Here is a 25381-nt window from a genome sequence, read left to right on the forward strand (position 1 = left end):
GGTTTTTCTTTTAATTTCTTAAAACATGTTTTCTTTCTGTATCTCCAAATAATTTACTTCCCTTTCCACCCCCTCGCTTCTTTAAATCCTTCTCGTGCTGTCTTGGTTCATGTCTGTAATGTCCTTCTGGACTGGGGACCTTTTCCTCTTTGTTCCCTTGTCTACTAGTCCTTATATCAGTCATGTCCTTCTGATAGTCATCTGCAATACCCCAGATTATCCTAAGTGTCTATCTTCCTCTCTCTTATAATGCTGTAAGACCTGACTTGTCACATACTGGAAATTATATTTAAGTTCTTGAGTGTAGGAAATTGTGTTGTCTTCTGCATATTTATCCTCAGTGCCTAACACTGTCCTTGGCACATGGTGTATAATTTACATGTTTGTTGAACTGAACCATTAATTATTCTAAAAGCTTTCTGTAAGATAGCTAATTAGGTTAAGGGATGATATTAACAGTGTCAGGTAATTGATACTGCATGGACATTGACCAAAATGAACAGTTGCTAGACATAAATTATTTAGTAGAGCTGAATATAGATTCTTGAGTGTGTTTATGTTTTGTATTGTAATAAATAATCTTAACTTCGGTTTGAATATATTGCTGTTTTTGAATCGAGGGACTATCATCGCTTCTTGGCCTTTTGGCTAAGATCAAGTGCAATCTAAGGACTATCAGTGAATGTAAAGGCAATTTATGGTTTTAGGAGTTTGAATAAAAATTATTTGAAGCAAATTCTTCTGTCTGCATTGCAACCTTGTATTTTCTGTCATTATTCTTTTTTCCTTTCCAAGTTTGTTTTCACCTTTTCAAACCTGGATGATTTGTTTTGTCATCAAATTTGAAGAAACTGGGGCGCCTGGGTGGCTCAGTGGGTTAAAGCCGCTGCCTTTGGCTCAGGTCATGATCCCAGGGTCCTGGGATCAAGCCCCACATCGGGCTCTCTGCTCAGCAGGGAGCCTGCTTCTTCCTCTCTCTCTGCCTGCCTCTCTGCCTGCTTGTGATCTCTGCCTGTCAAATAAATAAAGAAAATCTTTAAAAAAAAAAAATTGAAGAAACTTACTATAACTGTTATTTTAGGGATGAGAGGTCGGATGGGTGGTGGTACATTTCCCTAGAAATTGTCATTCCTGTGGTTTTTTTGTGCTATACCTTTTAGATATTTCTTTCAGATAACTTGAAAGTAAAGATTACTGGGTATAGTGTATATAAAATTACGTTAAATTTTAACTACTAATTGTATTTTTTATATGCATTCTGTCAATGAAAAAGGCTTATAATATGTGAAAAGTACACTTGCTTTGTGGATAGGGAGCAGCAGAGTTACATATTCCTGACATTAGTGAATTAGATTTCCTAGGTTTTTGGTAGCACTGTTTTGGAAAAGACAGCTATGAGGTCTGGGTGGACAGAGTTGTACTTTGGCTTTATTTTTTGGACTGTAAATTTATGGGCAAGTGGATCTTATTCATGTTATGTGCTGGGATTCTCAGGATGACAGAGCAAACCCAGGTAATGATAAAACACGCCACAGTTACCACCTTATAGGACAGTATGTTTGAATTTGGTGCTTAAGATGTGATGCTTTTTCCCTACTGTGTCTGTGTTTCTGTGCTGAACATTTATTCTGGTCTTAATAGCCCCTTTGTCTGTTACTGCATTAAAACACAGTAAATGAGGGTTTTTTTTACTATTGGGGGTAGTAATAGCAGTTTTTACAAGTTTCTCCACCTTGGGAGGAACTGTTCCTGTGGTGAACTGATCAGCTTGTAGCATCTTTCCTACTAACTTCAGTTGCACAAGGCAAAAATCTGAAAGCCATCCTTGAGATTTGATTTATTTAAGTCTGTGCAACCAGTGCCACATCCATTGTGTTTTTATGGAAGTGTTTATTGAATCCTCTAACTCAGTTGATTCCCCCTCCCCAATATTTATCCACATGTTTTAAGTTAATGTAGCAGTTTTTAAAATTATCTCTTTGGTTACAGGCAAAGTTCATAGGCTGGAATTCCTGTTGAAATAGTATCACAGATTTTTTTTTCTTAGTTCTTTGTAGAGCATATATAATAGACTTGTCATATCATAGATATGAATTAACACTAAAATAAAACTTTATTCTTCAACTCATTAAAAGCCTCTGCTTTCTAGATAATACTGTCACTTTGTGAAATTCTTTCATTTTTCTTCCATCAACACTGAGGGCAGTTGTCATTTTTTTTTTCAGGGCTATTTTTTGGTTTAAAGCAATATATTTTCTACTATAGGTGTCACTGTAAGAGACAGGGACTGCAGAAGAACAAAGTTGCAGGAGTCATGGGAGTAGGGCATTCAGCTCAGCAGATCATTTCTTTCTCAGACAACTGCCATATGGATGCAAGAGTGAAATTTTACTTCAGCTGAAATGATATATGCTATGGACTTCTTGGTCTCCTAAATTGGTCAGCCCTTGAGTACTAAATTTGACAGTGCTGAGGGTTTACTGTGCTGGTCTCAATTAGATTGTACATTACAATCGTTTACATGCCATCGAAGATATCTAAGGCATGTTCCTTATCTGAATTAGAATGCCCAGGATTGCTGCCCTTCCAAGTTTTCTAGTTTAATGAAGCCTCGTAAGCAATTAAAAAAATATGTATGTATTTATGCTCTATATCTGTATGTGACTGCGTGTGTTTGTGTGTACATACTAGGAATAAATTTATAGCACTTTAAGAAAAAGACTGTGAAATGCTATTGAAAAGCCTAAATAAAATTTGGAAACAGAAGAAGTATTTAGAGGAAATTACCTGTTCCACATATTAAGATGTATTATAAGGCTACAGAAATTAAAACTATTTGCAGTGATAAGACAGAGTAATAGAGTAGAATGAGATTTTAAATATAACATATAATTAGGTGTCATTTAAAATTAGTGGAGAACTTTAGGTTATTCACTAAATGGTATTGTGACATCTAGCCCATAGCTATTTGGAGTTGGATTCCTAACTTACTTGCTACATGGTAATATAGTTATAGCTTGATTAAGTTATATGAAAAAAAGAAACAAACATATATACACCAGAATATACAGGAAAGCATTTTTTAAAAAATCTAGGAATAACATTCCTTCATAGTTTGATGCAGTATCTTGAAGCTGTAGAGGCAAAAGTTAGTATGCTTGACTACTAAAGAAAAAACTCATTCATGTCAAAACTGGGAAATACTATTTGCAAATGTATGACAAAGGTCTAATACTGATTAAGTATACAAAAGGCTCTTACAAACCACATAATCACAAAAACCCATTCACAAAAGAATATAAATGAGCAATTCACAGAAAAAATACAAAGAGCCTTAAACGTATGAAGAGATTACCACCCTTACTATTAAATGTATATTGAGGAGCAAAGTGTCATCTTTTTTTAATGAAAGAGGTAAAAATTTTTTAAAGTAATTTTTGACTGAGTAAAGTGGAAAACATACACTCTCATTTTCTTGATGAGATTATATATTGTTACTACTTTTTTTGTAACAGTTTGGCTCTGTCGATTAGAATTTGAACTATAGTGGCACCTGGGTGGTTCAGATGATTAAAGTCTGCCTTTAGCTCAGGTCATGATCCTGGGGTCCTGGGACTGAGCCCCATGTCGGGCTCCTGGCTCATTGGGGAGCCTACTTCGCCCTCTGCTCATTCTCTCTCTGAGTGGATCTCTCTCTGTCAAATGAGTAAATAAAATCTTTAAAAAAAAAATAAATTAATAAAAAAAAATAGAATTTGAACTATATGTATAGCTTTCAGTAACTGAGTTCTGCTTCCAGGAATGTGTCTAATAAAAATATATAATTACTCAAAAATGGTTTTATAAAGATGTTTACCAAAGTACTTTTTTATAATAACAAAAGTAGTGAAAGTATGATATTAAATTAGTCAATATTAATTAATAGCAATACTAAATTAGTCAGTTGAGACCATATTAACAAATTGTGGAATATTTATATAAACAGAATACAATGTAGCTTTAAAAGAAATAAGAAGTATAGATGTCTTAGAAGGATGTCCATGATACTATATTAAGTCCAAAAAATGAGATAAAGAATATTCTGTATGAAAAATTACATTTATTTTTAGAAAACATATATTTAACACAAAAGCACAAATATAGAGAGGGAGAAATGACACCACCACCACGCTGGTGATAGTAGTTAGTCTGGCAAGTTAGATGAGGCATGGAATGGGGCAGAAAGATGTTTACCTTTTTTTTTTCTTCAAACATTTATTCTTTAAGGAAAAAAATTATTTTTAAAGAAGAAAACATTTTCCTAAAAATGAAGAATGCACTCCCTTGCTCCCTTAACTCTTGGATAAGAACTGCTTGTCAATTGTACACTCCTGATTTTTCCATTTAATTAGGTTTTGGATCTTACTTGGACAGAAACGTTTTATCATTAAGTTTTTGTCATAGGGGAGGTGAACTAGGTAATAATATCTACCATTTACTGAATGCTTTTTAGATTGTTTCCTCACATCTGTTTCTACTCTAATTTTGTGATTGCTGCAGAGATTAGTTATAATAATCTGTGATCTATGAGCACTTTTTTGATGTAACTATAATTTGTTGACATTATTGCATTTAAAGTAAATGTTTTCTGTTTTCAACTCTCCCTGGGGAAAATAATGGCAGCAGAACACATGGAAGGGCATGGTAAGTTCAGCTTGAGAATAGCTGAAAACCTAGAGAAAGTTTTGGTGAAAATGTTGTTGATACTTGATCAGCATCCTTCACTACTTTCTCTGTTATTTGTAAAGTGGTGATGGCTCTTTCATTTGAAAGGTTGTCCTTATGGAGGAGGATGTAAATGTAGTATGTGGTTTTTGTAGACACTAATGTAAGAGTCCATTGAAGTGGAAACTAATTTGAGTTGTACCATTTACTAATAATGCTAATAGCTGGGATAATCTTTGAAGGGGAAACCTTCTGAACTTCTTACTGAAAAGCAGTCACTTTGGTATTCTTGAATTAAGCAAAAATTGAGAATTGCTTTTACATACAGTAAACTTAATAGAGGATAAAGCAGAGAGTAGATTATTTCATATTCTACATACATTCTCTTTTATTTTTCCTTTTTTTCTTGGGTAAATGGAAATATGCTATTGGATATCTTAGATCAATTTCCTGAAGAAATTGTGCGAATCTGTTGTTTTCTGTGCTCTCCTTTCTGGTTTGTCTTTAATCAGTATATCTGTATTCTCAGTTTATGTACTTTTTTTTTTTTGCCATTTGAAAAGGGATTGCATTTCTTCAGAGATTTATTATACACTGCATATTATAACCAGACATTTGGCTTTATGAAAAACAAAAGAAAATATTTAATAGTAGGGAATTTTTTTAAGGATTTCAAGAAAAATTTATGCTTATTGGAAGAAAGAATCATCAAGATTGGATTGCCCTTTGATTTCTGCCCTCAGATTCTCTTATGCTACATAGTGAAAATACTATATATTATTTTTAGAAAGTAAATGGTTTTTACCAGTTATCTTTTTGCTTTTAATTCTGTGAAACTAACCTTATTTTTTTTTTTAAACATTCAATAGGATTCTGATCTTCGAAGTGCACTTCTTTTGGAGCAGGCGGCACATTGCTTTATAAACATGAAGAGTCCCATGGTTAGAAAATATGCATTTCATATGATATTGGCAGGCCATCGGTTTAGTAAAGCTGGGCAGGTGAGTGTATTTTCTTTAAAAAAAAAAGTAATAGTTTATTTTAATTTTTGTTATTAGCTATTTATTTTATAAATGTACGCCATTCATCAATTTTTTATGATTTTAAAATTAATCTTAAAAATGGAAGCAAATTCTGTTCTGAGGTAATGTGTTATATTGGTAAGGGCATGAGATTTGGATTTAGATAAATGTGGGTTTTAATCTTGATCTGCTCACAACTTGACTTGGGTTTAAGTTACTTCTCTGAGCCTCAGTTTTTGTATTTATTTTGGGATTTTGGAGTCTTGCCCAAATTTTTGTGAGGATAAAACAAATCATACATATGAAGGGCTGGATATACTGAATGCATTTAAACAATTTTAATTATCCTTCACAGTGGCTGGACTCTCTGCTTCAGCTCTGGTCTTCTGTTATTTCTCAAAGTGCCTTATAATGATATTTACTAAATATTTAGTGAGTAGAAATCCTGTCTCTCTTTTCCCTGGAAGCAGTTGGGTTGGAGAGATATTTATTATTTTAGAGCGATTTCTCCAGCCCCAGTTGCCCCTTTAATTATTAGTTGGAGGGAGAATTGTTAGAGGCAGAGTGGTAGCAGCAGTAAGTCATGGTTTACTGTAAATATAGATAAGTATGGATTGAAGAATCATCTCTGAATTCCTGGAACCATACAAGGAGCTTCGTATGTACTGTAAAACCATAATCTTATCTCTTAAGGAGTTTTTTATATCATAGGGAAATACGAAGACTTAAAAAATTTGGTTAATAATGAATTTTTATGAACATACTTCTATTTTTCAAAGTCTGTCTAAACAAACATGTCAGTATTTTAAATTATATGTTATTAAAACGGTGCAAAGAAAAAAAAGCATTCAAAAATTACTCTCAATTTCATGTGAGAATGCCATGATTTTAAAAAACAAGTATTTCAAGATTGGGTTCCTCCTTTTATTTTTGGAAACTAGCAAGTTAGGAAATAGGTGAATTTGCTTTATATATATATATTTTTTTCCAATTTATTTATATTAGATACAAAACTGTAAAAATATTTCTGAGGGGCGCCTGGGTGGCTCAGTGGGTTAAGGCTCTGCCTTCAGCTCAGGTCATGATCTCAGGGTCCTGGGATCGAGCCCCACATCAGACTCCCTGCTTAGCAGGGAGTCTGCTTCCCCCTCTCTCCGTCTGCCTCTCTGCCTGCTTGTGATCTTCTCTCTCTCTGTATCAAATAAATAAATTTTTAAAAAATTTTTAAAATTAAATATCTTTTTAATATATCAATTTATAATAATTGATATACTCCATCAACTAGAATTTCTCAGGTTCTAGAGGGGAACAAAATTTTAAAGTATCATTTCTCATAGCTCTTCTTCCATAGTAAATGGAAATGCATTTGGAACATGTTATCCCATTGTTTATTGTCATTTAAAAATGTTTTTTTGAAAATGTAATAAGCATGTGGTTCCCTTTGCTTGGGAGGAAAATTAAATACCCCATTAGGAATGATCCATTGTCTCTTATTAAAAATAAGTCATCCTTCTCCACATCTTTGTCCACTTTTATGAATGGTTTCATTTATGAACATGATGATGTCATTGGTATTGGAAACAACCACTCATGTTTCATCTTCTGAGATTATAGGACATGTTACTTCTAGGAAATACATGCAAATTAAAAATGCTACCTTTGGGGGCGCCTGAGTGGCTTAAGATTTTATTTATTTATTTGACAGAGATCTACAAGTAGTTAGAGAGGCAGGGAGAGAGAGAGAGAAAGAGAGAAAGGAGGAAGCAGACTCCCTGCTGAGCAGAGACCCCCTATGTGGGGCTCGATCCCAGGACCCTGGGATCATGACCCAAGCTGAAGGCAGATGCCTAACCATCTGAGCCACCTGGGCACCCTCTTAGTAATCATCTTTAACTCTAGTTATCTTGTGGAGTTAGTGATTCCATGGTACCCAGTTCTGTATTTTGTGACCACTCTGTATATAACCCTGCATCCAGAAAATCTCTTTCTCAGTCGGTATATAGAAACTAAAAGTATAACTAGAAATGCTCTTCTATTGGAAAAATAAATACATGTCCTGTTGTAGTTGGTCAAGAGCAGTATCTTCCTTGGAAGGTGGGACATAGAACAAAAATGGTTTTCAGTGAGGCCAAGTTGTTCCTCAGAAGCAGCACTTTTTATGACATTTCCATTAAAATGTGTTGTTGGCTGAGATTAGAGGATTTTAGAGAAGATTATGTGTATATAGAAAGGCCATTTCTCAGTCCTCTCTGTCTGAGAGTTTGTGCCAAATTGCTTTTCTTGTCCCCAGCATTTTTTAATAGTTCCTTTTTTTACTGTTAGTTTTCCAGTAAGGAATTTTAAAAAAGGAATTGACATTTCTGAAGATTAAAATTGGTAAAAAATTTAAGAAATTGCTAGAGAGGGTGTGTGTGTTTGTGTCCCATATACCCCTAGACACAGTATACCCCTGTTTCAATTTTTACTTTAATAGGCAGACTTGAAATCCTTGTTACCTTTTAAATCTCTTTAGATGCTTTTCCAAGAAATCGTAAAAATGCACTTGAACTCAACATTTTGACATATTGTTTCTTGTATCTCAGTTTTTAAGACTCAATGTTTGTGTTCCTTTTTACTAAAAGAAGTATGGAGATCAAGAAATATCACTTAAAATTATTTTGAAACAATCTCAAACTTACAAAAAAGTTTTAAGTACAGTTCAGAAACTTTACCTGAGCGATTTGATAGTTATCTACCTGGTGCCTCATTACTCCCAAATATTTCAGGACGTATTTCCCATTTTCTAGAAAAAAGACTTTTTCTCCTATATAATCATAGCAATCAAATCAAGAACTTAATACTAATACAGTACCACTAGCTAATCCTCCAACCAGTGTCCCGTAAATATCCTTTATAGCATAAGGATCCTGTTCAGAAGGATCCTTTGACATTATGACCTTGATACTTTTGAAGATTACAGGCCAATTATTTTTATAGAGTGTCTCTCAGTTTGTCTGGTGTTTGATGTTTCCTCACAGTGAGATTTGGATTGGGTATCTTTGTAGGAATATCACAGAAGAGAGACTGAGTTCTTAAATTGCATGCTATTAAGTGGCACATTATTTTGATTTGCTTAATTTTTTACCAGGAAAACATTTTCTTGAGAAAAAAAACAAGCAGTTCTGGCTGTACAGGATACAAAGTTGTAATCTACCCTGGAGAGGGGAGTTAAGTACAAGAGTATACTCTGAAGCAGGGTTAGTGGAGTGAAGCCTCTTCCTTGGTACCAAATCCCAGTTTTTTTTTTTTTTTTTTTTTTTTTTAAAGATTTTATTTATTTATTTGAGAGAGACAGTGAGAGAGAGCATGAGCGAGGAGAAGGTCAGAGAGCGAAGCAGACTCCCCATGGAGCTGGGAGCCTGATGTGGGACTCGATCCCGGGACTCCAGGATCACGCCCTGAGCCGAAGGCAGTCGTCCAACCAACTGCGCCACCCAGGCGTCCCATCCAAATCCCAGTTTTAAGATAGAGGTTGTCTGAGTTCAGGGGGTTTCAGTAATAGGCAATTAATGCCAAATATCTGCTCACAAGTGTGGCAGAATATAGCAGTGGGCAAAAGAAAAGAATATACCATACTCTTATTACCAAACAAAATCATAGTTTAGTTAGCATTCAGCCCAGTGCCGTGGTATAGAGATGACCGTAACACAATCAGTAAGATAGTTCTCAGTTATAAAATAACAACCTAATTTATGACTCTGTATGCTACTCTCTGAAAACTTCCAGATGGTTTTTCATAAAGTCATGATTATTTTTGACTTCTTAGTCTTCCTGCTCTTGGACAAAGCAGTCACTTGCCTGCTTCAGGACCTCTTATTTTTTAGTAATAATTGCAAAGGGGTCTTCATAAATGTTAGTTTCATTGTTTCATCATTCTAGTCTTTGTTAAAAGCACCAGTTACCAGGTTCGTGATTATGTGTGTGTTTACTTTTTCTAGTCCAAGAGAAGTTTGGATTTTAATACTTTTTGTTTATTTTCTTTCAGAAAAAGCATGCTTTGCGCTGTTATTGTCAAGCCATGCAAGTTTACAAGGGAAAAGGCTGGTCTCTTGCAGAGGATCATATTAACTTCACTATTGGCCGCCAGTCATATACCCTTAGGCAACTGGACAATGCTGTGTCTGCTTTTAGGCATATTTTAATCAATGAAAGCAAACAGTCTGCTGCTCAACAAGGGGCCTTCCTCAGAGAGTATCTTTATGTTTACAAGGTGAATACTTGTTTTTAGTAGTAGATATTAAAATTTAAGTCATTGTTTTTAGTTTAAAAAAAAGAAACTCCTTTAGTAGGAGTTCAATAAAATGGTTTTCTTAGAATTTATATAATTATCTGTCATAATAAAATGTGGCATTATGCCCTTCGGCCATAGATCTGAGTTCCATTGCCCTTCTACAGATCTTTAAAAGGGAATTTTAATATTCCATAAACATTTGATCTGTGCGTATTCTTGGAACTTAAAAAGAAAAAAAAGGAAGAGATGCCATGACTTTCTAGGCTCCTTCTTCATTATTATTTTTTTTGAATCATAACAAATTTTGTAACATATTGGGTCCTCATACCATTCTTTGGAAAAAATATATTCCTTTCTTTTTCCTATGAAAGATGAAAAGGTATGTGTCTATGGGAAGTGGCCATATTATGGTCTAACCCAGAAAAATTAATAGGAAGGAAAAATACTTCACTGAGACAGGGGGTTAGAAAATACAAAACATTGTTTTAGGGAAAAACTTACCTTTCAAATTTTTTAAGTTTAAAATTTTTTCAAATTTAAAAATTTTTTCTTCAAGACTTGTGAATAATGAATATTTTATCTATCCTGCAGAAAATATGCTTTCATTCTTTATTAATTTGAGATCAAATGGGTTAGAATTTTAACAGATAGGATGCTGTAAAGAGTCACAGGAAGTAAAGGGCATACAATAGTATTTGGAAGTTTTCACATCCAAAGAGAGCCAATTAGCTGAGGAACTTGAGGAAGATTCTCTTGGCTAGAATAAATGTTATTTAAAAGTTTATGGCTGATATATCAAGTAAAACTAGTAATTCTTTATTTTAATATTCTTGCTTAACATATTTTTAATTCCTTACATATTAAAAAATGAAAAGGGAGATACAAAGAAAGTGGAGTTTTCTCAAAAAATTCTTCTTCTCTATTTCTCCTAGAATGTAAGTCAGCTATCACCAGATGGTCCTTTACCACAGCTACCTTTACCATATATTAACAGTTCAGCAACACGGGTTTTCTTTGGCCATGACAGACGACCAGCAGATGGTTTGTAAATTTTATTTGGCCTTGTTGCATAGTGACTATTTTTTTAAGTGTTTTTTTTCTTTATTTAAGAAATGATGTTGTAATTGCTAAAGCATATTTGAAAATAAGTAACTCTGTACTGTATCATTTATCATCCTGCCAACTGAAGATAACCAGTACTTGAGGGTTTTCCTTCCAGCTCTAAAAGCTAAAAATAAAAACAAAATAGCTACAATTATAATGGGTTTTCTCACATAATCTTATTGAACATTTTTAATGGCTGTAAGATACTTTATTCAATACATATAAATGAAGTACTTTAATATTTGCTTTAATATTTGCTAATAGTTGGACTGTTTCCTTCTTTTCCTTATATAAAATTATGTTTGATGGACATTTTTGTGGAAAAACTTTTTTTTAAAAAGATTTGTATTTTATTTATTTGACAGAGAGAAAGAGAGCACAAGCAGGGGGAGAGGCAGGTGGAGGGAGAGGGAGAGGCAGGCTCCTTGCAGAGCAGGGGAAGCCTGATACGGGACTTGATCCGAGGACTCTGGGATCATGACCTGAGCTGAAGGCAGTGGCTTAACCCCCTGAGCCACCCAGACGCCCCTAAAACTTGTTTTCTTAACTTTTCGTTATAGAAATTTCAAATATACGTAGTAGCAGAGAACAGTTGCCAATATTCTGTTCTTCTTGTAAGTCTTTTTAAAATACAGGCTTATTTTCTAAGGATTGAATCTTAGAATGGCAGTACTGGGCCAAAAGTGTAAATAAGTTAAAGTAAACTTTGTAATTCTAAGCATTCTTATATTTGAACTTATTAATATGTTTCTCCTTGAGATTTAGTATAAAATTTAAAAATATTCATCAGTGGGTGCCTGGGTGGTGCAGTTGGTTAAGTGTCCAACTCTTGGTTTTGGGTTGGGTTGTGGTCTAAGTGTCCTGGGATCATGCTGTGTGTTGGGCTCCGTGCTCAATGTAGAGTCTGCTTGAGACTCTCTCTGTCCTTATTTGTTCCTCTCTCTCTCTAAAATAAATAAATAAATCTTATTATATATATATATGCAAATATATATGTATGTATATTTATGAAAATGTTTATGGCAGGATTGGTTTTAATAGTAAAAAATACTAGAATGATAGAGGAGCTGAATTGATAAATTTTGGTATATTTATGTAATGGATTCATGCTATAGGACATGAATGAAATTGTTCTACATGTTTCAGTATGGATAATACACCATAATGTTGAGTGAAAAAAGTTACAGAATGATCAATCAAATGTAATTCCATTTATATAAATTTCTAGTGTCAAACCAATTCATCCAATGCATACATTGTTTACGTATACACTAATATGTGGCAAAGTAAAAAATATGGATGAAAACACTGTATTTCAGTTTTGGAATAGCTCTGGCAAGAAGTGCTAGTAGAGATGAAGGAGAGAAATAGGATTTGGGAGGGTTACACAGAGGACTTTAATTATTTGTAACATAAAGAATATTTGGGATTTTATGACAAACGTTGACATTTGTTAAATTTCAATGTATAAATATTTGTTATTCTCCGTGTGTTTCTGTATGTTTGAAGTATTTTATTTGAAATTGTGAAATATTAAGAAAAACATATTCTTTCAGAGTTAAGAAGAAAAGAACAAGAATATTATAAGTCAAGTTCCATTTAGGCTAGGGTTATTAAGAGAATATTTTTCTCTCAGGTAATTAAACAGGCATGAGTGAGTGTGTATGTATATATATTTACTTGGCTACCTTGGATTTTTATTTAAAATATGTCTCATTTGAGGGCAGGTGTTAGTATACATGTGCTGAATTGTGACTTTTTTTTTTAGGTGAAAAGCAAGCAGCCACTCATGTAAGTCTTGATCAGGAGTATGATTCTGAGTCCTCTCAGCAGTGGCGAGAACTTGAAGAACAGGTTGTAGCTGTGGTCAACAGAGGAGTAATTCCAACCAATTTCTACCCCACACAATACTGTTTGAATAGTTACTCGGATAACTCAAGATTTCCACTGGCAGTTGTAGAAGGTGATATACTTGAATTTTTATTCATGGTTTTTTCTTTGATTTACAAAATCAAATTTCGTCTGTCTTACAGCAGATACACTGGAAGGCATGAAAAAATAAATTGGAAATATAACTTAGTGAGCTGCATGTATAAAACTAGGCATTGTGGGCTCTGATACTGGTACATATAGTGTGCTATTGGAATATAGAAGAGAGAATGACATTTGTTAATACATAGAAATTGGGGGGAAATCTTCTAGAGGAAGTCTTTTTTTTCCCTTAAGATTTTATTTATTAGAGCATAGAGGGAGAGTGAGAGGGAGAAGTAGATTTCCTGCTGACCAGAGAGCCCGACGCGGGGCTCGATTCCAGGACCCTGAGATCATGATCTGAGCTTTGGCAGCCGCTTAACTGACTAAGCCACCCAGGCTCCCCTAGAGGAAGTCATTTAAAAACTAAATCCATGGACATGTACAAGGTGGTAAGGAATAGTCTAGGCAAAAATACAGAGTTGTGAAAGTAAGGTGTGTTTAGAGAATTGAAGCATAGGGTAATAGGTGGGGTTTGTTATTAATTTAGGCCTTTCTTTTGTAGAACCAATAACAGTGGAAGTGGCTTTTAGAAATCCTTTGAAGGTTCCACTTTTGTTGACTGATTTGTCATTGCTGTGGAAGTTTCAACCCAAAGATAGTAGTGGAAAGGATAATGAAGAAGTTAAAGAACTAGTAAGTTATTAAAAGGTATTTGTAATAAGCATGTTTCAGTAATAGTTGCTAACATTTCATTTTTTTCTATTCAGTGAGCTGTACATATTCTTTTTTATGCTTATTTTAAAAAGCATATATAAAAAGTATGACATATTTATTTTTGAAAATTGTGTATACGAAGAATATAAAGAAAAGTAAAACTGTCTTCTCAGTATTTAGAAATAACTGCTTTAACACTTTTCTGTATCTTCCCAGTCATTTCCATTTTTTTGTTTTCTTTCATATATGGGATTCTTTCATATTGCATATGTTTTTTTTATTGTGTTGATTCATATGCATATTTTGATAGTAAAATGTCTCAGTATTTCTGTATAATATTCCACTGTGGATGACCTGTAAGCTCCTCTAGTATCTCTCCACTAATAGTTGTTGTAGAAGTTTCTGTTTGTTTACTGTCATCATCATACAATGGTAAAAATTTGGGTGTATAGTATTTTATCCTGATAATTTCTATAGTAAAGATTCCTGGGCATGAAGTTAAAACATTTTAGGGAATAAGTATTTTAGTACCCTGTTAGTTTCCCAAAAGGTCATACCAATAGGCTTTTCACTAACAGCACATGGGATTGCATATCTCTTCTTTGCTGCATTAAGTGTTCTTATTAAAAAGAAAAGAAAAAAAAAAACTTTTGGAACTGGGAAATATCCCAGCATTTTGGCACTGATTTATGGAGGGAGAACTTGAAAGAAGATGTATGTCATACTAACTTTAGTATAAATTATTTCTCTTGAAGTATTTTGATATTTAAGGATTGCCTTATATAAAGTCTTGTCGGTTAAGTCCATTAAAGGTGTTTTGTGATTATTTATACTCATTGTGAATAGTTTGAAAGATTGAGATTTTGTAGGTTCATATTCTGACTGGAATTCTAGCAACCTCTTGAATTTTTCTAATATTTTTTAGATGCCTAGAATATAAGTTAGAAGTCTATAAACTGTTTACTCTTGGGGAAAGTTTTTTTAAAAAGATTCATTAGCTTTTTAAGTGTATTAGTCTGTGTACTGCTAGATTTTAAAGGAGGTTTATTAAAGTTGAGTGAAAATTTTCATTTTGTATAATTAATACTTTTTCCTGTAAGTTTTAAACTCTGGATTTCTTCATAAACTTCTGATGGATTAAGATGCTGACCTGGAATTTAGGGAAATGTAATTTTTATTTATTATGTGAAGTAACTAACTTCATGGTAAAAGTAAAACAGTGTTTATGAGGACCAGCTTTAGCCCAAGTGTAAATTAGTTAACTCTGCTTTGTTGCATGACCAGAGATTATAGTCTCTTACAGAAGTCCTTGAATTGGAGGACACGGGCTTTTTTTGCTCTCTCTTACTGCCCTTATTGGCCACCAGTCTTTTATGCATCTTGTTTAGGTGTCATTACTTCTTTTTATAATTGGCTAATTTGGAAAATGAGGCTAATCAGAGTAAAAGATGGAGAAATTTGTTCTTATTGCAAGATTAAGTGTCCATTTCAGCCATTGTTGATGATTAGTAACTGAACTTTTATTTGTTGAAGTTTTGTCCTCTTGGTGGCTGCAACTTTGAGTAGCTCACTTACCCTCCTCACTTGAATTGGACTGAATGAAATGAAAAAATGTATATAACACGCATTCTACTACTGCGTGGCTTTACTCCAGGTGTGAAAGTTTGCTTATTGCTTAGCACATAGTAAGAACCTAATAAATGCTAACTATAATTATTGTTATTGTTCTTAAGTATTGATGTATAGGAATGTTAATATTCTGGTACTTCCTTTATTAGAGTGTATGTTTTACAAAATAATTTATTTTTCAGGTAACGGGTGAACCTGTAATGATTGGAACTGAAGTTATTTCAGAATTTTTAATTAATAGTGAAGAATCTAAAGTGGTAACTATTTTATTGTTTTTTTGTCTTACGCCTTTGAAAAAGTAAGATGCAAACAAATTTTAAAAATCAATTCAGTTTATTTTATAGCCTAGTTTTCTTAAAAGCTAAAATTTGGAAGGTTAAGAAACAGGAATTGCTTAAGAGGAAATTGGTGGAAAGAGTAGATTTGCAGAGGTCTTTGGTTTGTTAATTTCCAAAGAAGCCTGATGAAAACTTTTTGCTTTTTTGGAGTTGGTCAGTGTGGTAATTTCATGTAACATTTGCTTGACCAGAATATTTTGTTTTTTTGTTGACTCGAAGTGTTAATAAAGATCCAAGCCTGTATCTTCTTTTGAAGAAGATGCTTTTCAAAATAAGAAATTAATTGATTATTCAAAAGTTTAGGTCATAAGTTTATATTTTTACAGTATTGCAAAATTTAGGTATTGTGCTATTTAAGATATTATGAAAACATAATAAGAGTGGCTTAAATATCTCCACAGGCAAGACTAAAGCTCTTTCCCCATCACATAGGGGAGCTGCATATTCTGGGAGTTGTTTATAATCTTGGCACTATTCAGGGCTGCATGACAGTAGATGGCATTGGTGCTCTTCCTGGATGTCACACAGGTAAAACTATAGCATTACTAAACAGATACAAAACTAATAATTAAGTCTCCGTAAATAAATGAATGAAAATGAGGTGTTTTAAAAATAGGTTTAATGTACCTTAACAAAGGCACTTAGGTTATTTGGGTTATTTTAAACTCTGCCATTGCTGCAAAAATAAACGAATTTATTCCCTTCTAATGTATTTTGTATATGTAAAACAAGTAAATCCTAATGAGAAATTAATCCACATATAGGGGTGTGGTTAAACATAAAAATAAAATACACTTCATTCTTTGATTAACCGTGCCAGTCAATAATTGTTTAGGATTTTTCTGGAAATAATCTGAAAGCTATAGTATTTAAGCTAAATTGGTGTCATTTAACATACCAAATTATTTTAGGGCATTGATTGTTTTTTGTTTCAGGAAAACATTCCTTGAGTATGTCAGTCCGAGGGAGACAGGATTTAGAAATTCAAGGTCCTCGACTTAACAATACGAAAGAAGAGAAAACATCTATTAAATATGGTCCTGATCGACGTTTAGATCCCATTATCACAGAGGAAATGCCGCTATTGGAGGTATTTCACTTTTTAAAATTTCATGGTTTAATAAATTATCTATAAGGTCATAATATTTTCAGTCTATTAATTTTAAACTTTGAAGTTACTGATACTACATTGAACCATACTTTTTAATTATTATTAAGCTAGGTTAAATAGATCTAATTCACAAAGAAAAATCACTGCCAGGTTATAATATATAAATCTCAGATTATTAATGGAAATTGTGAAAATACATTTAAGAAACACTATTAAAATCAGTGACTTTGTTTATTAAAATCAATGGCTTTTTTGGATAAGAGAGCCTGCTTCTCCCTCTCCCACTTGCCCTGTTTGTGTGTGAGCTCTCTCTCTCTGTGTCAAATAAATAGGTAAAATCTTAAAAAAGGAAAAGTAGAAGAGCAGTCCTCTTTGAGTCCCCCACTGTGTAAGCATTATGTTGTGTGTATGTTGTGTATATAGGCATTATGTTGTATATATTATTCAGTGAGATTTGTGTGGTAGATATTTGATTTGTGTCTGGTCATTCACTGTTAACCAATAAAACCACAGTGAATAACCTTATGTATATCATTTTCTACTCACACACTCACAGCTTCAGGATAAATTAGTGGAAATGAGAGTCCTGAGTCTTAATCTTATTTGCCATTTAAATTTGAAGCTGTCACCAAAAGGACTTTTAGCATCTATGTGTTTGAAGTAAAGGCTAGATATACTGATTATTCTTAAAGAGCCAATATTCAGTAAAATTTTTATTCTGAAGGTACATTACCGAATATCTACACATGGTGCATCACTGTTCTGCTAATTCCAGCCCCCTTCCCATTTTACTAATGCCTTAGCCTTGACAGTATTCATGTGTCTGTGTATTTTACTGTATACTCTTTCAACTGTTTTTGGCATATTATCTCAAAATTTACGTTCCTTCACAGATTTTAACTTATTTGACTAAATTTATTTGACACTGGCTAAATCAGTACATAGTCAGTGTCTTTAATACAACCTTATGCCTTTTTTTTTTTTTCTTCTTGACCTGTGTTTTAGATTTCTGAATTAATTGCTTATTTTCTCATACCTGTTTTTCAAGCTTCTGATGTCTGCAGAATTTATCTGCTTCTTAAGACTGTGGCCATAGTGAATTTCCATTCAAATTTAGATTAAGAAACATAGATATTTCTGGGGATGGCTCAGTTGGTTAGGTGTCTGCCTTCTTCTCAGGTTGTGGTCCCAGGGTCCTGGGATTGAGCCCTGTGTTGGAGGCTGCTTCTCCCCTTGCCCCCCATGCTCTCTTGCTAGCTCTCTCAAATAAAATTAAAAAAAAAATAAGTATTTCCACTAGATTTTAATAACTCCTGTGGGACTGTCAGCCATAACTTTATTAGAACATTTTTTTTTTAAAGATTTTATTTATTTATTTAACAGAGAGAGAGAGAGAGAGATCACAAGTAGGCAGAGAGGCAGGCAGAGAGAGAGGAGGAAGCAGGCTCCCCGCTGAGAGCCTGATGCGGGGCTCGATCCCAGGACTCTGGGATCATGACCTGAGCCCAAGGCAGGGGCCCCATAGAACATTTTTTCCCTATACTTGTACCTTTATATTCCTTTTTTCTTAGATATTGTCAGTATCTGACATTTACACTTAAGTATCTTTTAAGTGCAAATAACTTACTAGGTGATTTTGTTAGCCCATATTTCTCCTTCTCCAGTATAGCTTCACATTCACTTATCTGAAATCCTGAGGCCAGATGTGTGTTGGAAATAATTTTTTATTCTTAATTTTTAGAAATTGTGTGTGTGTGTGTGTTTATATCCAAAGTGTTAAGTAACCCCTACTGGATTTGTGGTAGCATCTAGAAATCAAGCATATTAATATTGGGTGAATGAACCACATGAATGTCATACTGAATGGGAAAGGGTAAATCAGATCAGGTTTAACTCCCATGTGAGTTACTAAAAGTTTGAGGTTGTTCAGAGCTTTTTAGGTTTTAAAATTATGGATATGGAATCATGGATATGTACATTGTTTCCTTTTAAAAGGAAACAATATTTTTGCATTGGAAAAATGGAAACATTAAGATTTTTGCATCTTAATGATGTGTAAAAAATAGTTGCATTATTTTTCAAGTTGACCTTGAATAAGGACTTTTAACTGATAAATTAATTCACATAGCCATGTTAAATTACTTATAACTAACTTGCCCATAGTCTCTATACAGTTGGCCAAGTTTTGTTCATAGCTCCCTTGTCACTGATGTTTTATTTTTAATTCATAACTCTGCAATCTGCTACTGAATAGCATTTATCTCTGTCTCATCTTTTGTAAAATGGAGTGTTAATTGCCATATATATTCAGGGAGATATCAAAGAGAATTAATAAAATAATTGTAAACCTTTAGTAAAGAAACGTAGCATCTTAAATTGTTACTCACTGGAGGTTTGGAATTTTTAACAGACAATATAATGATATTTTTTCCCTCCAATGCAGGTGTTCTTTATACATTTTCCTACAGGGCTCCTCTGTGGTGAAATCCGAAAAGCCTATGTAGAATTTGTCAATGTCAGCAAATGTCCTCTTACTGGATTGAAGGTTGTTTCTAAACGTCCAGAGTTCTTTACTTTTGGTGGTAACACAGCTGCTCTAACACCACTAAGTCCCTCAGCTTCTGAGAACTGTAGTGCTTACAAGACTGTTGTGACAGATTCTACCTCTGTGTGTACAGCACTCGTGTCATCAGCTTCCTCTGTAGACTTTGGCATTGGCATAGGGAGTCAGCCAGAGGTGATTCCTGTTCCCCTTCCTGACGCTGTTCTTCTACCTGGAGCTTCAGTTCAGCTACCAATGTGGTTACGTGGGCCAGATGAAGAAGGTGTCCATGAAATTAACTTTTTGTTTTACTATGAAAGTGTTCAAAAGCAGCCTAAAATACGGTGAGTATTATAAAACTTTCTAGATTTAACCTGTGTTTAATGTATATGTACAAATTCAAATAAACATTTTGATATTTGTTAACATATCATTGTTTCTTAAGAAGTTATCCCCTTCCAAATTATGCATGATGTTTATATTTGAGCCTGTCCCTAATATAAATTCTAAGTAGCCAAAAGTACAAAAAATGAGGTTACCTAATCTTTTTAGTGGCTTTTATTTACAAACCTCATGATTCTTTAATAAAATCAAGTACTCTGGCCAAAGTTATCACGTAATAATGAAATTCACTGGTACCACTTGTATATGAAGACAGCCTGCTATAGTCATCCTGTTTCAAGAAAATTATTGTGTTTCACCCTTTCTTAACCCTGTGCGCTCTCTCCTAACTCCTAAGAATGTGTGGGGAAAAAAGTATGTATTTGTAGAACAGATGATTAAGGTGGGGTTGTAATGAGGCTCACCGAAGAAATCAAACCTTGGTGCTCACAAGGGTTGGTGGCCTATATATTATTAAACAGCAATTATTTTATTTGTGATAGTGACATTATCATTTTTATAAAATTAACTAGGAATGATTTTGTTACTCCATTTATTAAAAGATTTTATTTATTTATTTGATAGAGATCACAAGTAGGCAGAGAGAGAGAGAGAGAGAAGCAGGCTCCCTGCTGAGCAGAGAACTGCATGTGGGACTGGATCCCAGGGCCCTGATCATGACCCGAGCTGAAGGCAGAGGCTTTAAACCACTGAGCCACCCAGGTGCCCCTTGTTACTCCATTTATTAATGGAATATTTCAAATATCTTATAAGACTTATTGTGAGGGCAAAATAACAGTATTTATAAGAATGGGGACATTTTAGATACTCAGTAAATATTAATTCTCCTTCAGAAGACAATAGAGCATACTCTGGCCGAGGCAGTCAGGGAAGGCTTTGTGGAATACAGTAGTGGTGAAATGAGCTTCCAAAGAAAGTAAGGACTTCAGAATTTGGATATCAAGGGGGATGGGCAAGAAAGTAGTGGGTATTCCAGGGAGTGACTGTATGTAAATGAAGATTTGTAAATTAGGAATTATAAACTGAGTATAATTAGTTTGGTTACAGTGTAAAAAATGTGTAAAACAAGTAAAGGGGAAACTGTTAGAACTAATAAATGAATTCAGTAAAGTCATAGGATACAAAATTAGCATACAGAGATTAATTGCATTTCTATACTATAATAATGAAGTATCAGAGAAATTAAGAAAAGTCTTATTTACAGTTGCATAAAAAAGAATACCTAGGAATAAATTTAACCAAGGAGGTAAAAGACCTGTACTCTGAAAACTATAAGACACCGATGAAAGAAATTGCGATGACACAAACAAATGGAAAGATATACTGTGTTCCTGAATCGGAAGAATTGATACTGTTAAAATGTTCAGACTACACAAAGCACTCTACAGATTCAGTGTAATCCTCATCAGAATACCAATGTCATGTTTTATAGAACTAGAACAAAGAATCCTAAAATTTGTATGGAACCGCAAGAGACCCCAAACAGTCAAAGTAATCTTGAGGAAGAAGAATAAAGCTGGAGCTGTCATGCCCTGATTTCAGACTGTGCAACTAAGCTATAGTAATCACTGCAGTACGAGACTGACACAAAAATACACACAGGTCAATGGGACAGAATAGAGAGCCCAGAAATAAATGTATGTGTATGTGGTCAATTAATCTATGACAAAAGGAGCAAGAATATATAATGGAGAAGATAGTTTCTTCAATAAATGATATTGGGAAAACTGGACCATTATCTTATACCATACATAAAAATAAATTCAAACTGGATTAAAGATGTGAATGTAAGACTTGAAAGCATAAAACTTCTAGGAAAAACATAGGCAGTGAGCTCTTTGACGTTCATTGATCTTAGCAATGTTTTTTTGGGGTCTCTTCAGTCAAGGGCAACAAAAGCTAAAACAAATGGGATCACACTAAACTAGAAAGCCTTTGCCCAGTGAAGGAGACCATCAGCAAACAAAAAGGCATTCTACTGAATGGGAGAAGGTATTTGCAAATCATGCATTGAATAAGGGGTTATAATCCAAAATATACAAAGAACTTAACCCAATTTAATATAAAAAATTTAAAAATGGACATCGGATCTAAGACATTTTTCAAAAGATGACCTACAGGTGGCCAACTGACATATGAAAGGATGCTCAGCAACACTAATCAGGGAAATGAAAAATCAAAATCACAAAGATATGTTACTTCATACTTGTCAGATTAGCTGTTATTAAAAAGACAAAATAGGGACGCCTGGGTGGCGCAGTTGGTTAAACGACTGCCTTCGGCTCAGGGCGTGATCCTGGAGTCCCGGGATCGAGTCCCACATCAGGCTCCCAGCTCCATGGGGAGTCTGCTTCGCTCTCTGACCTTCTCCTCGCTCGTGCTCTCTCTCACTGTCTCTCTCTCTCAAATAAATAAAATCTTTAAAAAAAAAAAAAAAAGACAAAATAGTAAGTGTTGGTGAGGTTGTAGAGAAAAAGAAACCCACATACATTTGGTGGAAATCTGAATTGGTACAGCTTCTTATGGAAAACAGCGATAGAACTACATAAAACAGCAAAAACAACCTACAATACAACTACCATACGATTCCTTGTTCCAATTCTGGGTATTTATCTGAAGAAAACAAAACCACCAATCCAAAGAGAGATATATATACCCCTATGTTCATTGCAGTATTGTTTACAATAGCCAAGACACTGAGTCAACCTAGGTGTCCTTCTGTAAGGATGAAGAAGATGGGGCATGTGTGCGCACGCACACACACAAATGTTACTCAGCCATAAGAGAGAATGAAATCTTGCCACTTGTGATAACACAGGTGGACCTAGAAGGTATATGCTAAGTAAAATAAGACAGAGGAAGACCAGATTTTTTCACCTATATGTTGGAATCCCAAAAAACAAAACAGAAACAGACTCATAAACACAAGGAAGAAGCTGCTGGTTATCAGAGTGGGAAGGGGATTGGGGGGTGCAGGTGAAACAAGTGAAGGGGATTAAGAGGTACAAACTTCCATTTCTAAAATAAGTCATGGGGATGTAGTCTGCAGTATTGGGACTATAGTCAGTAATACTACAATAGCTTTGTATGATGACATGGTAACTAGATTTACCAAAGGAATCATTTCATAGTGTATACAAATACTGAATCAATTTGACTTATCCCTGAAACTCCTAGGACATTGTATTTCAGTTGTACTTAAAAAAAAAAAAAAAAAAAGAAAAGAAATTTAGGAGATAATATTAGAAAAAAGAAGTAGTAAAGGGGAATTAATATTGAAGTGTAAAAAGCTCTGTTGTGGAGGGCCTTCAAGGCCAGGTGAAAGTTTGGGGTTTACTTGATAAGGGATCAGTTGCTTTGGAACCACTATCAGAGAAGCAGCATAATCAGGACATTGTTACATGAAAATTATTTCATGTGCTATACTGATGAGTTTAGTGAGCAGACATGCCTGGAGTCTGGGAAACTATTAGTTTCCTTCCAAATTGAGAAGAAAGAATTGAAATGAAGTTATGCTAACTAGATAATTTTACTGTATTACACTCTGTTTTTATCTTTGTTTTAAGTATAAATGGCCCTGGGAGCAATTAGGTTTTAAAAGCTTTGTTTGGAATTAGAGAATCATAAGAAATGGGGAGCTTCTTCCATTAAATTTGCAATTTTGTATTTCTTCAGGCACAGAATATTAAGACACACTGCAGTTATTTGTACCAGCCGATCTTTGAATGTACGAGCCACTGTCTGCAGAAGTAATTCTCTTGAAGATGAGGAGGGCCGAGGGGGCAATATGCTAGTCTTTGTGGATGTGGAAAATACCAATACTGTAAGTTGGTTTAAAACTAAATTTTATTTTTAATTATATTTGAAGGGTTTACTTTGTTTTTAGTAAAGGATTTTTTCCCCCACAAGATAGCATAAGCTAGGAATTTAGAAATGTTCATATACAACAGTGTGAAAACATCTTAATTTTCCATTAGCTTTGTAATTTTAGGTCTAAAAAGGACCTGGTGGTATTTATATATTCATATGCTACATAGCTCTATATGTGAATAATTCAGTACCATAGAGATAAAGTGCTTTCTAGTCTCAACCATTGAGAATCTATTGATATAACTAAATTTACAGAGTTGTATTAGGATTTCACATTCCATATTAAATTGATAACATTCATTTATACATTTCTGAGAGTATCATTTTCTTTATATAAGCATTTCAGACCTTTCACCATTCCTGTTTAAATCTCTAAATATAAAAGTAAATATTAAGGGAATGAGATCTCGTGATTAAAATAGCATCTTAGTTTCAGGTTGATTTAGTTCAAATACTTATTTGAAGTGTTACTCTGTAATGTCCTTTACTTTTGGCTTCATAAACTTGTAAGGTTGCTTCTTTTTAAGATATTTGCTAATACTTTGATGATCTTCAAAGAAAGTAACATTTGTAAAAACAAAATTTTAAGATTTTATTTATTACTATTTTTAAAGATTTTATTTATTTGTCACAGAGCATAAGCAGGGGGAGTGGCAAGTAGAGGGAGAAGCAGGCTTCCCTCTTGAGTAAGGAGCCCGATGTGGGACTCTAACCCAGGACTCTGGGATCATGACCTGAGGCTTAACTGCCAGAGCCTCCCAGGTGTTCCTAAAATTTTAAGATTTTAATAATTTCAAATTAGTTCTCATTCAGGAGAATAAAAAGTTTTGTACAGTTTAACTTTATGTGCATTGACTATATTTTGGGATTCTGATTTGTTTTTGTTGTTTTTTACCTTAATGAGAATGAGATACCTCATAAAGATTAGAAGAAATTAAAAGAAAATGTTACAGTTTTGATTCAGAATTGACAACAAGGGGTTCCTGGGTGGTGCAGTTGGTTAAGCCTCTGATTCTTAGTTTAGGCCCAGGCTCTGCTGTCAGACTGCACGCTCAGGGCAGAGTCTGCTTAAGTTTCTCTTCTCTCTCTTTCTCTCTCTCCCTCTGCCCCTTGCCCCCACGCTTGCACACACACACACACACACACACACACACACACACTCTGTCTCTTCTCTCTAAAATAGGTAAGTAAATCTTCAAAAAAAATTGATAACATATAATGTTTTATCTATTAAAAACTCCCAGTAACTAATTATGATAGGTTTTAATAATTGAATGCTGTTCAATATTTTAAAATTTGCTATGGGGTGTACATTATAGTTAAATATAGTTTTGGGGTAAAATGTTGACCTCTCTGTTTTCAGAATGTTTAAGGAGGGGACACCTGGGTGGCAAAGTCAGTTAAACATCCAGCTCTCTATTTCAGCTCAGGTCTTGAGCTCAGGGTGGTGAGTTCAAGATTGTATTGGGCTCCATGCTGGGTGTGGAGCATACTTAAAAGAAAAAAAGAATGTCTAAGGAAGAATTTAAATAACGTAAGCTTTCTGAAATTTATATTGTTTATTTCAAAATAAAAATTTCATCTTATGTTACTTTGGTAGCAGTGTCAGAATATTGTTTTCTTTCTTTCTTTCTTTTTTTTAAAGATTTTATTTATTTATTTGACAGACAGAGATCACAAGGAGGCAGACAGGCAGGCAGA

The 25381-nt window shown here is 34.1% G+C and overlaps 1 protein-coding gene and 1 pseudogene across 3 annotated transcripts in view; both read left to right on the top strand.

Moving 5' to 3' along the window:
• The window catches only part of TRAPPC8 (trafficking protein particle complex subunit 8), a 76253-nt gene that overhangs the window by 31228 nt on the left and 19644 nt on the right, over positions 1–25381 (top strand). For all 3 annotated transcript variants that reach the window (XM_044243215.1, XM_044243216.1, XM_044243217.1), the window contains exons 12-21: positions 5574–5705; positions 9751–9975; positions 10929–11037; positions 12869–13063; positions 13637–13767; positions 15600–15674; positions 16157–16283; positions 16691–16845; positions 19310–19752; positions 23486–23633. In XM_044243215.1, coding sequence (XP_044099150.1) covers positions 5574–5705; positions 9751–9975; positions 10929–11037; positions 12869–13063; positions 13637–13767; positions 15600–15674; positions 16157–16283; positions 16691–16845; positions 19310–19752; positions 23486–23633 — 1740 coding nt within the window. The remainder of the gene's footprint in view (positions 1–5573; positions 5706–9750; positions 9976–10928; positions 11038–12868; positions 13064–13636; positions 13768–15599; positions 15675–16156; positions 16284–16690; positions 16846–19309; positions 19753–23485; positions 23634–25381) is intronic.
• Positions 629–780, top strand: LOC122903687 (annotated as a pseudogene).

The sequence above is a fragment of the Neovison vison genome, chromosome 3, assembly GCF_020171115.1.
Source record: "Neovison vison isolate M4711 chromosome 3, ASM_NN_V1, whole genome shotgun sequence".
Classification (NCBI taxonomy): Eukaryota; Metazoa; Chordata; class Mammalia; order Carnivora; family Mustelidae; genus Neogale; species Neogale vison.